The following is a 12,224-nucleotide window of genomic DNA, read 5'->3' as shown; positions in this document are numbered from 1 at the left end:
GGAAGCTCTGCACAACCCTCCAGAGCCTGGCGCCAAGCCGTGCCGGCCTCCAGAAGGTCGCGCAGAGCTGCCTGACCTCGCGGGGTCTACGCAGCTCTGCGCGACCTTCCAGAAGCCGGCGCGGCTTGGCGCCAAGCCGCGCCGGCCTCCGGATGGTCGCGCAGAGCTGCCTACACCCCTGGGCTCCGCGCAGCTGTGCGCGACCCTCCAGAGCCCAGCGCCAAGCCACGCTGGCCTCCGAAGGGTTGCGCAGAGCTACCTGCCCTCCCGGGCTCCGCACATCTCTGCGCGACCCTCCAGAGCCCAGCGCCAAGCCGCGCCGGCCTCCGGAGGGTTGCGCAGAGCTGCCTGCATTTTGAAGCCTCTTCAGCGCGCCCGGGCTTCGCACAGCTGTCCGCAAGCCAGGGGAGACCGGCGCGGCTCCCTAGGCTTGCGGAAAGCAGGCTGTTCTGGGGGCTGGGATCAGGGGAAGCTCGGGCTTCCCCCGCGCCAGCCCCGTGCCTGGGGGGGGGGAATAATTTTTTTCTTTATTCCTCCCCCCCAAAAAAAACTAGGTGCGTCCTATAGGGCGGTGCGTCCTATAGGGTGAAAAATATGGTAACAACGGTCTTGAAAGATCTCCATTGGCTCCCAGTACGTTTCCAAGCACAATTCAAAGTGTTGGTGCTGACCTTTAAAGCCTGAAACTGCCTTGGTCCAGTATACCTGAAGGAGCGTCTCCACCTCCATCATTCTGCCGGACACTGAGGTCCAGCGCCGAGGACCTTCTAGCGGTTCACTTGCTGCGAGAAGCCAAGTTACAGGGAACCAGGCAGAGGGCCTTCTCAGTAGTGGCACCTGCCCTGTGGAATACCCTCCCACCAGATGTCAAAGAGAAAAACAACTACCAGATTTTTAGAAGACATCTGAAGGCAACCCTGTTTAGGGAAGCTTTTAATGTTTAACAGACCATTGTATTTTAATATTTTGTTGGAAGCCACCCAGAGTGGCTGGGGAAACCCAGCCAGATGGGTGGGGTATAAATAATAAATTATTATTATTATTATTATTATTATTATTATTATTATTATTATTCCGGGAGTTGAACAGACTCCCGGAAGGGATTAAGTTTGACAACCAAGATATGACTGTACTCACTCTGTCTCCCTCTCTCTCTCTTTCTCTCTCTCTCTCTCACACACACACAACAGTGATTGCTTAACTGCTTAAAAAAATTCATGGTCGAGTATGAAGGAATTAGCAATATAAAAACAATATTCAGAGTTTCCTTATTAGTCTTTGTGCACAATACATTTTATTTTGGCAGCTTAAAGACCAAAGAATGTATTGTGTTAATGAGAACCACACTACAGTCATACCTTGGGTTACAGCCGCTTCAGGTTGTGTTTTTTTGGGTTACAGACCACCGAATCCCAGAAGTACTGGAATGGGTTACTTCCGGGTTTCAGCGGTTGCACATGCACAAAAGCACTAAATTGCGCTTTGTGCCTGCACAGAAGTGCCAAATTGCAACCCGTGCGTGTGTAGAAGCGGGTTGCAAACGCTGCGGGTTGCAAAGGTGCATCCCGCCCAGATCACTTTCGCAACCCAAGCATCCACTGTACACTTTAACAGATACCTGCAGCCTTCTATAGACATGATAGACTCTCCTGCTGAGCGCCTGAGGGCCCCAGTCCTGTCACTCACCACCTGGCCTAGGGCGGGGCCTGACAGGCTCCATAAAGGACTGCTGCTGGTGGTGGTCAGAGAGGGCTCCGTTTTTGGTTTTTTTGTTGGTTTTTTAAAAATGCTGTTATTTCTTACCTATGTCATTTTAAACTGTGACATTAATGCTGTATTCTTAAGTTTTAGATTTTGATTTATGTGGAAATTGTTTTCCATTTGGTTGTGTATTTTTTGGATGTGGTTTATGTATTGTTTAGGACTTTTGTAATTATGCAAATCTTGTCATGCTGTAAGCTGCCTTGAGCATTGCTTTTAACTGTGGAAAGGTGGCATACAAATAAAATGATGATGATGATGATGATGATGATATTCAGGAGTGGGGTTGTAGAGAGGTAGATCAGAGGGATAAGAAATGCAGGTAAGGCTTTCTGGGAAATGATCTATAATGAAATGAAAAAGGTATTTAAATATACCTTCCTTAAGAAACCAGAGGCCTTTCTCCTGGGCATGGTCGGCCAATTGGTGCCAAAGAAGGACAGAACTTTCTTTATGTATGCGACAACAGCAGCAAGAATACTTATTGCAAAGTACTGGAAGACACAAGATCTACCCACCCTGGAAGAATGGCAGATGAAGATGATCGACTATATGGGACTGGCAGAAATGACCGGCAGAATCCGAAACCAGGGAAAAGAGGCGGCGGAAGAAGATTGGAAGAAGTTTAAAGACTATTTGCAGAAATATTGTAAAATTAAGGAATGTTAGAATGATATTGGATATAAATTAAACGGTTTTCAGCTGTAATGTATAAAAGACATGGAAAATAAGGTTTTGAAATATTTAAAAGAATCAGTGGTGAGGATTTGCTAAACAAACAAATTGAATTGGAATATAAGAAAGCGAGGTATGAGAAGGTCTGGAAAATAAGTTAAAAGAAAATAAGTAAATGGAAACTTTATGTCTTTTTAAATTGTTTTTATTTTTGTATTTTTGTACTTTTGTATTTTTGTTTTTCTTTTCTTTTTGTTTCACAATGTACTACTTTTGAAAACTTTAATAAATATCTTATAAAAAAAAATGCAGGTAAGTGCACTGTTACAGTAATTCACTCTATCAATTACATTAACTGGGAGAGGGTCCCCATGGCAACACCGCCTATGAATTTCCCATTGTGACTCTGCTTTTAAATAAGGCATTGACTTCACTGTCTACTTTATACTCTCACAGGTTGTGGAAAAAATAACCAAACCAGTTCAATGGCCCTTAAAAAGCTACCAGGTAAATCCCTTCAGTTACTATTTTCTCTTCACAGGAACACAGAGATCTGCTGACTTGATATGTTCCCTCCAGTACATTGTACTGTAGACACTTGACAGAGCTGAGATATTTCAGGCTGTTGCTCTATGTTTATTTCTATCTTGATCATATCATATATCACATCATATTACTATGCTCATGCTGTCTTTATATAGGTATGAAGCTAGTGAAAGCTAAAAAAAGAACAGCAAAACGAGCAAGAAAAGCATCAGGTCTGTATGCTCATTAGCACATGGAGGAGGAAGGAACAGTAAAGGAAAGTTATGATGGGGTGGACCAGAGTGAGGACAAGCATTTTCTATATGTCCAGGGGATCCACCAAGTCCAACTGAGGAGCAATGAACTTGAGATTGTGTCCACCATCTGCTGCTGGCAGTGAACAGTCCCAGCTTGAACTGAAAGCTGTCCTTGATGGGCCCTTGTCCTCACTACAAACAATCCACTGCGGCAGCCCCTTCCACTTACTTGATGGAGGGCAGCCAGATGGAACTCCACAACCCCAATCTTCCCATGAATATGCTGTGTCCTTGTTCCAGGCCAGGGTAACAGACACTCTGCTAGTTGAGGATCAAAGGTCTTGACATGAAGTCTCTTCTCAGCTCTACCTTTTGCTACTAGAACATTAAGTTTCGTGGGTAGAGTGGGGCACTTAATCTCAGGGTGATGGGTTTGAGCCCCACACTGGGAAGAGATTCATGCATTGCAGGGTGTTGGACTGGATGACCCTCGTGGTCCATTATGCCTCTACAAGTCTATGATTCTGTGAGAACATAGTTGAGGATCAAAGGTTTCGACGTGAAGTCTCTTCTCAGCTCTACCTTTCACTATAAGAACATTAAGCTTCGTGGGCAGAGTGGGACACTTAATCTCAGGGTCATGGGTTTGAGCCCCACATTGGGGAAAGATTCGTGCATTGTAGGGGGTTGGACTAGATGACCCTCGTAGTCCCTTCCGCCTTAGTCTATTATTCTATGAGAACATAGCAAGAGCTTGCTGGGTCAGACCAAGGTCCTTCTAGTCCCAGGTGATGTCTCTTCATGCTCCTGAGGCCTCCAGACAGGGAACATGGGCAGAAAAGTGTCTTCAAGAAGCAATGCTTCCATGCCAGGTTCCTTCATCCACTTAACCTTCCAAGGGTCTGGCCCCCTGTCATTTCACAGTGGAGCAACCCCCCACCAAGGGTTTAGGAAGCTGACTGCCATGTGTTGATCTAGATGGGTTGCCAGAGTATATGGGAAAATTTCCTGACTGGGGTGGCACTGGGATGTTGTCTGTTCATGGCTAAAGCAGAATTTTCTCTCTCCCTGTCCATCAAGGAAAACGAGCACCTTTCAAGCAACGTATGAAAAAATTCTTCGAATCGTCATATTCTCTGTATGTTGGTGCAGTGCTTCTGATGGGCTCCGTTATAGCGGCAGCAATGCTGACCTATCTGTGTAAGTTCCAGTCTTCTAGGAAAATATAAAAGAGTAATGGGCAGAATTAGAATTCACTCTTGCTTGCTTCATTTCAGTGGAGACCTTTAAAAGGAAAGGATAGGTTCTGGTCTCCACTAAGCCCTTTCACCCCCTGATTTCAGTTGGTGAGATAAACATGTAAGACTTTTAACTGGTTTAAACAAAATAAAAAAAATTCCTTCCAGTAGCACCTTAAAGACCAACTAAGTTAGTTCTAGGTATGAGCTTTCGTGTGCATGCACACTTCTTCAGATACACTGAAATAGAAGTCACCAGACCCTTCTATATAGTGAGAAGGTGGGGAGGGGTATTACTCAGAAGGGTGGTGGGAATGGGTGATTGGCAGATAGCTGTGATGAGCCTGTTGACAACTCTTAACGACTGCAATAGGTCTTACAGGAAAAAGCAAGGGGTGAAAAGGTGAAAAATGGCTTTGTCATGTATAATGAGATAAGAATCCAATGTCTTTGTTCAGACCAGGTCTCTCCATGGTTTTAAGTTTGGTAATAAGTTGCAATTCAGCAGCTTCTCTTTCCAGTCTATTTCTGAAATTCCTTTGTAATAGAACAGCTACTTTGAGATCTTATATAGAATGTCCTGGGAGATTGAAGTGTTCTCCTACTGGTTTCTCTGTCTTGTGATTCCTGATGTCCGATTTATGTCCGTTTAAATCGGACATCAGGAATCACAAGACAGAGAAACCAGTAGGAGAACACTTCAATCTCCCAGGACATTCTATACAAGATCTCAAAGTAGCTGTTCTATTACAAAGGAATTTCAGAAATAGACTGGAAAGAGAAGCTGCTGAATTGCAACTTATTACCAAACTTAAAACCATGGAGAGACCTGGTCTGAACAAAGACCTTGGATTCTTATCTCATTATACATGACAAAGCCATTTTTCACCTTTTCACCCCTTGCTTTTTCCTGTAAGACCTATTGCAGTCGTTAAGAGTCGTCAGCAGGCTCATCACAGCTATCTGCCAATCACCCAATCCCACCACCCTTCTGAGTAATACCCCTCCCCACCTTCTCACTATATAGAAGGGTCTGGTGACTTCTGTTTCAGTGTATCTGAAGAAGTGTGCATGCACACGAAAGCTCATACCTAGAACTAACTTAGTTGGTCTTTAAGGTGCTACTGGAAGGAATTTTTTTATTTTGTTTTGACTATGGCAGACCAACACGGCTACCTATCTGTAACTTTTAACTGGTTTGTAAGGCAACATAAATTCCTGGGCCCACATTCGTAGCCTTCCATCCTATTTCCCATTCCCCTGTTCCTTTGTCCTTCGTTGGAAGAGAGGAAGCATTCTCATCTGAAATTCATAGCCACACTTTCTTTCAGGTCTCTGTCTATAGCACAGTAGAGAAACGGGAGATTTGCTAGCTTTATCTGTGCTGGGTTTGTCTCCTGAAAGTTCTGTCCCTCCCCCTGGGAGTTCTTCTGGAATGTGCCTTGCTCCTTTGTACTCAGGCGATTAACCCCTTCCTTGGATGAGCACACTGCAACCTCTACCATCTGTTGCGGCCTAGGGTCCTCAAATCTGAGAAGAACCCAAAGCAGCTACACTACCTCACTGATGGAGCAGTTTGGGAGCTGGATTGTTGCTTTTGGGAGCCTGTAGAAAACCTTCCTAATGTTCATGCCCCACTGTAAATATGTGCATTCAGCTGTTCCTTTCTTGACAAATCTGGACTGTGAGAGTGGGGTAGACCCAACCCTGGTCAGCCAAGCTAAGCCCACCTGCCCCATAGCTGATCTCATGTGACTTCACCTGTGGGGCAGGTAAAGTCGGGGCTGGAAGTGGCATTGCAGGTACAGTATGATCCACCTTGGGCAGATGGTTGAAATCCCACATATAATTGGTTTCCTTTTCTGGTCTGCGAGATGGCAGCAGCTCTCCTGCTAGTGAGAGAGACTCAGGCAAGGGGAAGGAGAGCCTCCCAAGGTATTGGGAGGCTGGAGTACCCACAGACCCTCTTCCAAGTGTCAGGTGGATGGGGGAGGGGACTCTGCATCTGGATCTCCTTGTCAAGATGAGGAAGCCTTCGTGTCCATCTCCTGTAAGGACCAGGCACCTTTGCAATTCGGATTGAAAACTGAAGGAGTGCTCTGTACAAGATGAAATGGAAGGAACAAGGCTCAGTTGAAAATTCCTGCCATAGTAGAAAATGGATAAAAGAGAGAGGTATTATTTTGTTTTTACTAGTATATATGTCTCCAAGGTTTAAAATCTACCCTCTCTTCAAGACACTTCATGTAAGGTTTGTTAAAGGAGATTTATGAGGCTGGAAGTCTGTGAGCTAAAACTGGGTGTGTGAAGATTTGAACTGCTTTGTGAACTGCATTGAGACTGCGAAGGCGGGGCGTTTACTGGGAGAAGAACTCGCCTCTAATTGACTTGATGCATTTTACAACTTGCACTGTGGAGTGAGGAGGCTATAAAGATTTACAACTTGCAGTGCTGAAGGAGGATTGGTTGTGGAGAGCAGGAGGACCTCTCAGGAAAAACTGTAAATGGTTTAGTAGGGGAATCTCTCCTGGTTGGCAACATTGACTGTGGTTTGGAATGAATGGAGGGGAGGAAGAGACAGGACTTTGGAAATATGATCTCCTCTTTTGCGAAACGGACTCCGATGGGCAACCTTGAGATTCTTGGCAGCAGAACGTCTGAGACAAATTGCATAACGACTGCTTATGGCAAGAATTAAAACATGGATTGCCACTGAATGGAAGGAGTTTAACAAAGACAGCCTCATTCTACAACTGTGTTACGCTTCAGATTCCCCTTTCATAAAGATGTTATCCCTGCGAAGACGAGCCCGTTCAAGAAGGAAGGGGCAGACAATGTTTCAAGTCATTTTAATTGCAAGGGTTTTCTATAGCTGCTCCCCCACCCCTATTGGAATTCTAAGGATTCCAGAAGAAAGGGTTTAAAACTCAAATTAACTATGTTGGATGCATTCGCCAAGTTGCTCAATTAAAGGGAATGAGTGGAGTTGTGTTATTGCAAAGGATTACGAGGGACTTCTCCAGACCTACCCCGACCTGTGGAAAAGAATGTGCAAAGGAGCAGATGGATTATAACTGGGTGTACAGTCGAGTGTGATAAACCATCTGTGCGGAATAAGGATGCTATCTTTGTTAATTAAAGCACCCAGACAGAGAGGGAGAAGCAGTCGTGAACATTAAGCTGTGGGTATGCAAAAAAAAAGGAGACTGAGTCTGGCGACACAAAGGACAGAAGGTGGTGGTAATGTTTTTGGTGGCATAATGGGGTGGGGGTGGGCTGGGCTGGTGGGGGAATGCATTATAACATGGTAAAGATTCACAAGTTCCATTCTTGCCTCCGTATTCAGTATTGGGTATAGGCAGTGCCATTGGGGTCAAACAGATGCCAGCAGATTAAAGAGAAGAGACCCTGTCAAAGACTGTTTTTGCTTAAAGAGAGTTGCATAACAGAACTGGTGACTCTTGTGTGGTTGGTGTGGGAGAATAATGTTTTTCAACACCTAATTGGAGAGAGAGGAGGAAGCAGTTCTGAGTTTTATGTAGTTGATATATTAAAATTTGGAGGTAGTTTGTAAACAAGAATGAATCAGGCAATATGAAGGGGAGAAGCGATTTGGATGTTTCACAGGTATAAAGTTCATTCTCCCTCCAGCATTTGGCATGGACAGGGTTAATGGGGACTAGAGAATAGGTAAAATAGGGTTGCCATACATCCAGAATTTCCCCAACATAGCTGAGATTTGGCCATCGGAAACTGTGTCCAGGTGGAAATTGCTAAGTTGTCCAGGAAAATCTGGACGCACGAAACACTTGTCTGAAGTGTGGGTGTTGGTGTATTTCCTTAAAAATAGCTCAAAATCACATTTGTGTGTGTATGTGTATGTAGCCCAACAGCTTTGACAAAAAAAAATCCACTTTTTGAAATATGGCAACCCTAGGATACGATCAGGGTTTGTTGGGGTTAGTGAGCTGCATACCAAGGAGTGAATGATGGGAGCAGAATGCATTAAGCCAGGGGAAGTAGAGAATGTAGGTCTGTTTTGTGAAAAAGAGACTAAATAACAAGGTCGACCAGGAGATTTCCCCCAATGTTTGTGAGGATTGTAAAACTTGAATAGAATGCTAGGGCTAAAGCAGATCACATCATTATTATTATCAATTAAAATGTCATGAAGGCATAAAGGCATGATGAACAAGCTGTATTGATTGATAAAGGAGGAGCAATTCTATTTGATCAATTGGGAAAATAGTTCAATAAAAGTCTAAGCAGAATTTGAACATGCACAGCCGGTTGAAATAGAGAATGGATGGGAAAGTATTAGAATTATTATTTTTTTAAAGCACTTTACTGTGAGCAGCGAAGGAGCAAAGAAGCATCTCTAAAGCGGGGCAGAAAGTCGTGTGTGTGTGTTTAATTTGAATTAATTTGTTGTTAATCTATTAAAAAAATGGAAAATTAATAAAAATTAATTGGCAAAAAAATGAAACCACCTGGTTTTCCTGGCACAAAAAGAGCTTTTAAACTCTCAGAATTGCTTAAGGGGCTCCAGGATGCTCTCACAAGATCTCATGGGAATTCAGAGCTGGGCTGAAAGTGGCTTTGCTGGCACAGTACAATCAGATCTTGGGCACAACTAACTAGTGCAGTTTCACTAGTGTGGTCAAGCACTTCCTGTTTGTCTGCCATGGCAATCGGCTGTGCCAATTACACCAGAGCCCTTCTGTGCTGGTAATAGAGGATAATATGGGAGTAATTATCCTCCCGACTCCCCCAACTCCGGGTCGGGGGCACTCCACCCGCAGATTGTCCAATACCTGCTGCCCATCCAGAAGGAAAAGGAGGGAAGGGGTGCGGGGTGTACACGGCATGGTTGTGGCAACTCTCCAAAGACAGCACCAGGGGCAGAGGACACCTTATTTTAATATAAAAATTCAGACTTAACTAACAGGCATGTCCTGAACCAGTGGAGATAAAGTAATTTGCAAATTTAATCAGCTACTGAGAAGGATTTGATCTGGGGAAAGACTTTTCGTCGTCACCAAAACACAATGGCTTCAAATATGTAAGTGGACACTATCTTAATTACGAAACGGACTGTATGATATTTTGACTATGATTCTGGCAATGATCATTAAGGGGAAGATGAGAGGAATTCCTGATGGAGCGATCGTTTTAGTGTGGAGGCATTACCTCATCAACAGCTGGAAGGAGACCAAGAGGAGAGTTCTGGATATCTGCCCGGGATTAATGTGGGACAATGATGCAGTTAAAATATCGCCGTGAGCAGAAATGAAACTAAAGATCGCTGAGGAGCAGGAACAACAGTACAAAGGACTGACTCACTTGTTGAATTAATTGATGGATTAATAGTATAGCCCCATGGGGAGGTGAGCCTTTTTTATTCTCTTTTGATATATATGTATTTGCAGTTTTACCTGGTAAACCTCCCCCAAAAGGCAACAGTTTGAAATACTGTTGGGTTCGAAAAAACACTACTGCTGTTCCCTCAGTGGAAGGAAGGAAAAAATTCTGGATTGGAGCTACTTTGTTTTTGCAGAGGTACCAGAATGTTGGGAGATGGTGCAAGACTACAGAGGGGATTTCCAGATGGCTGCCAGGAGCTAATGGTATCTTTTTGTCTGGGATGTGGTGTATTATGGCTCCTGCTGGCAGAAATCGAAAATGGAATTGCTGGAATGTGATTAACAACAAGGGAAACTATTTCACACAGAACTATGAAGACGAAAGTTTGAACAGACCAGTGGTTGTAAACATAAATGAAAATTAAGTGAAGGATTAATATCGGAATGGTTTATTGACTAATTAAGAAATGCAATGTGATATTAGATTAGCATTCCACAAAATTCAGAGCATGGGAAGTCACCCAAAGATATATAATTTGGCAATATATTTAGCCTTTTTTTATTGTATTGTAATTTGAAATATTTTACTGTTGTTCTTATTGGATTATTAAAATGGAAAACTTAATAAATATTATTACCAACGTTATGTGGTCAAACACCACTTGATTGAGACCCCACAAATAATTGTTCTCAAGGCAGAGAGCTTTCAAGTACCAGGTTTTCTTGGCACAGAAAGACCTTTATGTTCTCAGACTTGCTTACTGGGCTCTGGGATGAACTTGCGAGATCTCATGGCAACAAGGATATACAAGATACCATGAGTGCAATAAGTAAATAATAATAATTAATAATAATAATGTGGGGGCAGGTCAAGGGTGTGTGTGAATTGAGTATACATGTTTGTGGTCAGGTGCCTTCAAAACAATGCACAGCAGTATTTTGAAAATGGGGTTCTTAAAGAGGGGTTCTCCCACTAAGTGGGAGATGACCCCCCCACAGAATTCAAAAGGCTAAGATCTGTTTGGAAAGATTTGTTTTGAACACAGCAGCAGAAAATCCAAACAGGAAATGAATCTGGGAAATGGAAATGACCTGAACTTCCCCTGGGAAGAAAGTGATCAGAGCTGTACAAAATGTGTGGGGGTAAACAAGCACAGAAAAGTTCACAAATGGCAGGTCATGGAGTAATCACCTGCACAAAACACTTTTGCAGTGTTTGAGGGGGTTAATATGATTCCAAGCCTTATCAGGAGATTCACAGAGGTCACTCAGCATTGCTGGCCACATGGAGTAACAAATATTGTGCCTCTACATACTTATGCACTTTCTGAGCTCAACTAAGGCTTTGTCAGTATTTCTGCTTCTCATACATTCCACACAGAAAAAACATTACTGCTCTCAAAAAAGACATTGGGGCCTTCTTCGGTCATCAGCCAGGGTTTTATTCTACTCCATAACTCCTGGGATGATCCCCTTCACCACACATTTGTCCCCAGTATTCACCTCATTAACAACTTTGACAGGTGTCAACCACTCATGTCATTATAGCATCAGATGATTTACAAGTGAGTTGTCCCAACCAACCACCTTTCGAAGTTAGCCCGTGGGGTTGGAAAGAGAGATGGATCTGGCCTGCAGGGTCAAAAAGGCTCGCCCTTCCTTTCCTACATCACTTTCTTCTACATGAACCTGATGGGGGAAATGTCCTCACAAATTCTTTCCCCTCAAAAGCCCCTACCATGAGCAGCCATAGCAGTAAAGGCTTCTCTACTCGGAAATTCTTTCCCCAGGAAACTCACATAGTATTATATCCCTACGACTTCCTGCTGCTTCTGTTTTCTAAGCAATTCCCTAAAGACCTGCATGGGAAATGAGATATATAATGAAGATATTGGGCTAAGGACTCTAAACAAAATCTTGAGGCTGAAAAATGGGTCTTCCTGGTGGAGAAATTTTACCTTTACAAATTTTGGGAAGTACATTGTAAACTGGAACTTATACCACAGAAGTCACATTCCAAATGCAACTTAATCCCTTCCAAAGGGGTGCTGGGGGAAGAAAAGCTATTCTCCCACATGCGTTGAACAACTTTCCCCATCATCACCTTTAGATATTAAGGAAGTGCGAAGGAGAGCCATATTTGAAGAAGGAACGACAAAGATTCTAAAAATGGTAGAAGTCAACTATCCGGATCTTTTTCAGGCAGATGGTAAGTCATATGTTACTTTTTGTCTGCTCAGGAGCTCCTTCCACGGCCCACCAAATGTGATTTCTACTCATTGCTCAGTTGAGAGAAGTCAAAGAGGAATGGGTGGGTTGCCTCAAGTTCATTCTATTCTTAACTTCTCCATAAGCATGGTGTGTGTGTGTGTGTGTGTGTGTGTGTGGTGTGTTGATGGAAAAAA

The 12,224-nt window shown here is 43.5% G+C and overlaps 1 protein-coding gene across 5 annotated transcripts in view; it reads left to right on the top strand.

Moving 5' to 3' along the window:
* The first annotated feature begins 2,880 nt into the window (after positions 1-2,880).
* LOC309350320 (uncharacterized protein) overlaps positions 2,881-12,224 on the top strand; it is a 28,622-nt gene continuing 19,278 nt past the window's right edge. The window contains exons 1-4 of one of the 5 annotated variants that reach the window (XM_081877277.1): positions 2,881-2,943; positions 3,138-3,194; positions 4,299-4,418; positions 11,930-12,028. In XM_081877277.1, the coding sequence (XP_081733403.1) occupies positions 2,922-2,943; positions 3,138-3,194; positions 4,299-4,418; positions 11,930-12,028 (298 nt within the window). In that variant the 5' untranslated portion in view covers positions 2,881-2,921. Of the gene's footprint in view, positions 2,944-3,137; positions 3,195-4,298; positions 4,419-6,810; positions 7,697-11,929; positions 12,029-12,224 lie in introns of those variants that run through there. The other 4 variants (XM_081877275.1, XM_081877276.1, XM_081877279.1 and 1 more) reach the window with 4 other exon arrangements.

This window comes from Podarcis erhardii (genome assembly GCF_964252035.2).
Source record: "Podarcis erhardii genome assembly, chromosome: 9".
NCBI lineage: Eukaryota > Metazoa > Chordata > Lepidosauria > Squamata > Lacertidae > Podarcis > Podarcis erhardii.
Note: the sequence above shows the minus strand (reverse complement) of the source record. Positions and strands in the feature narration are given on the sequence as shown.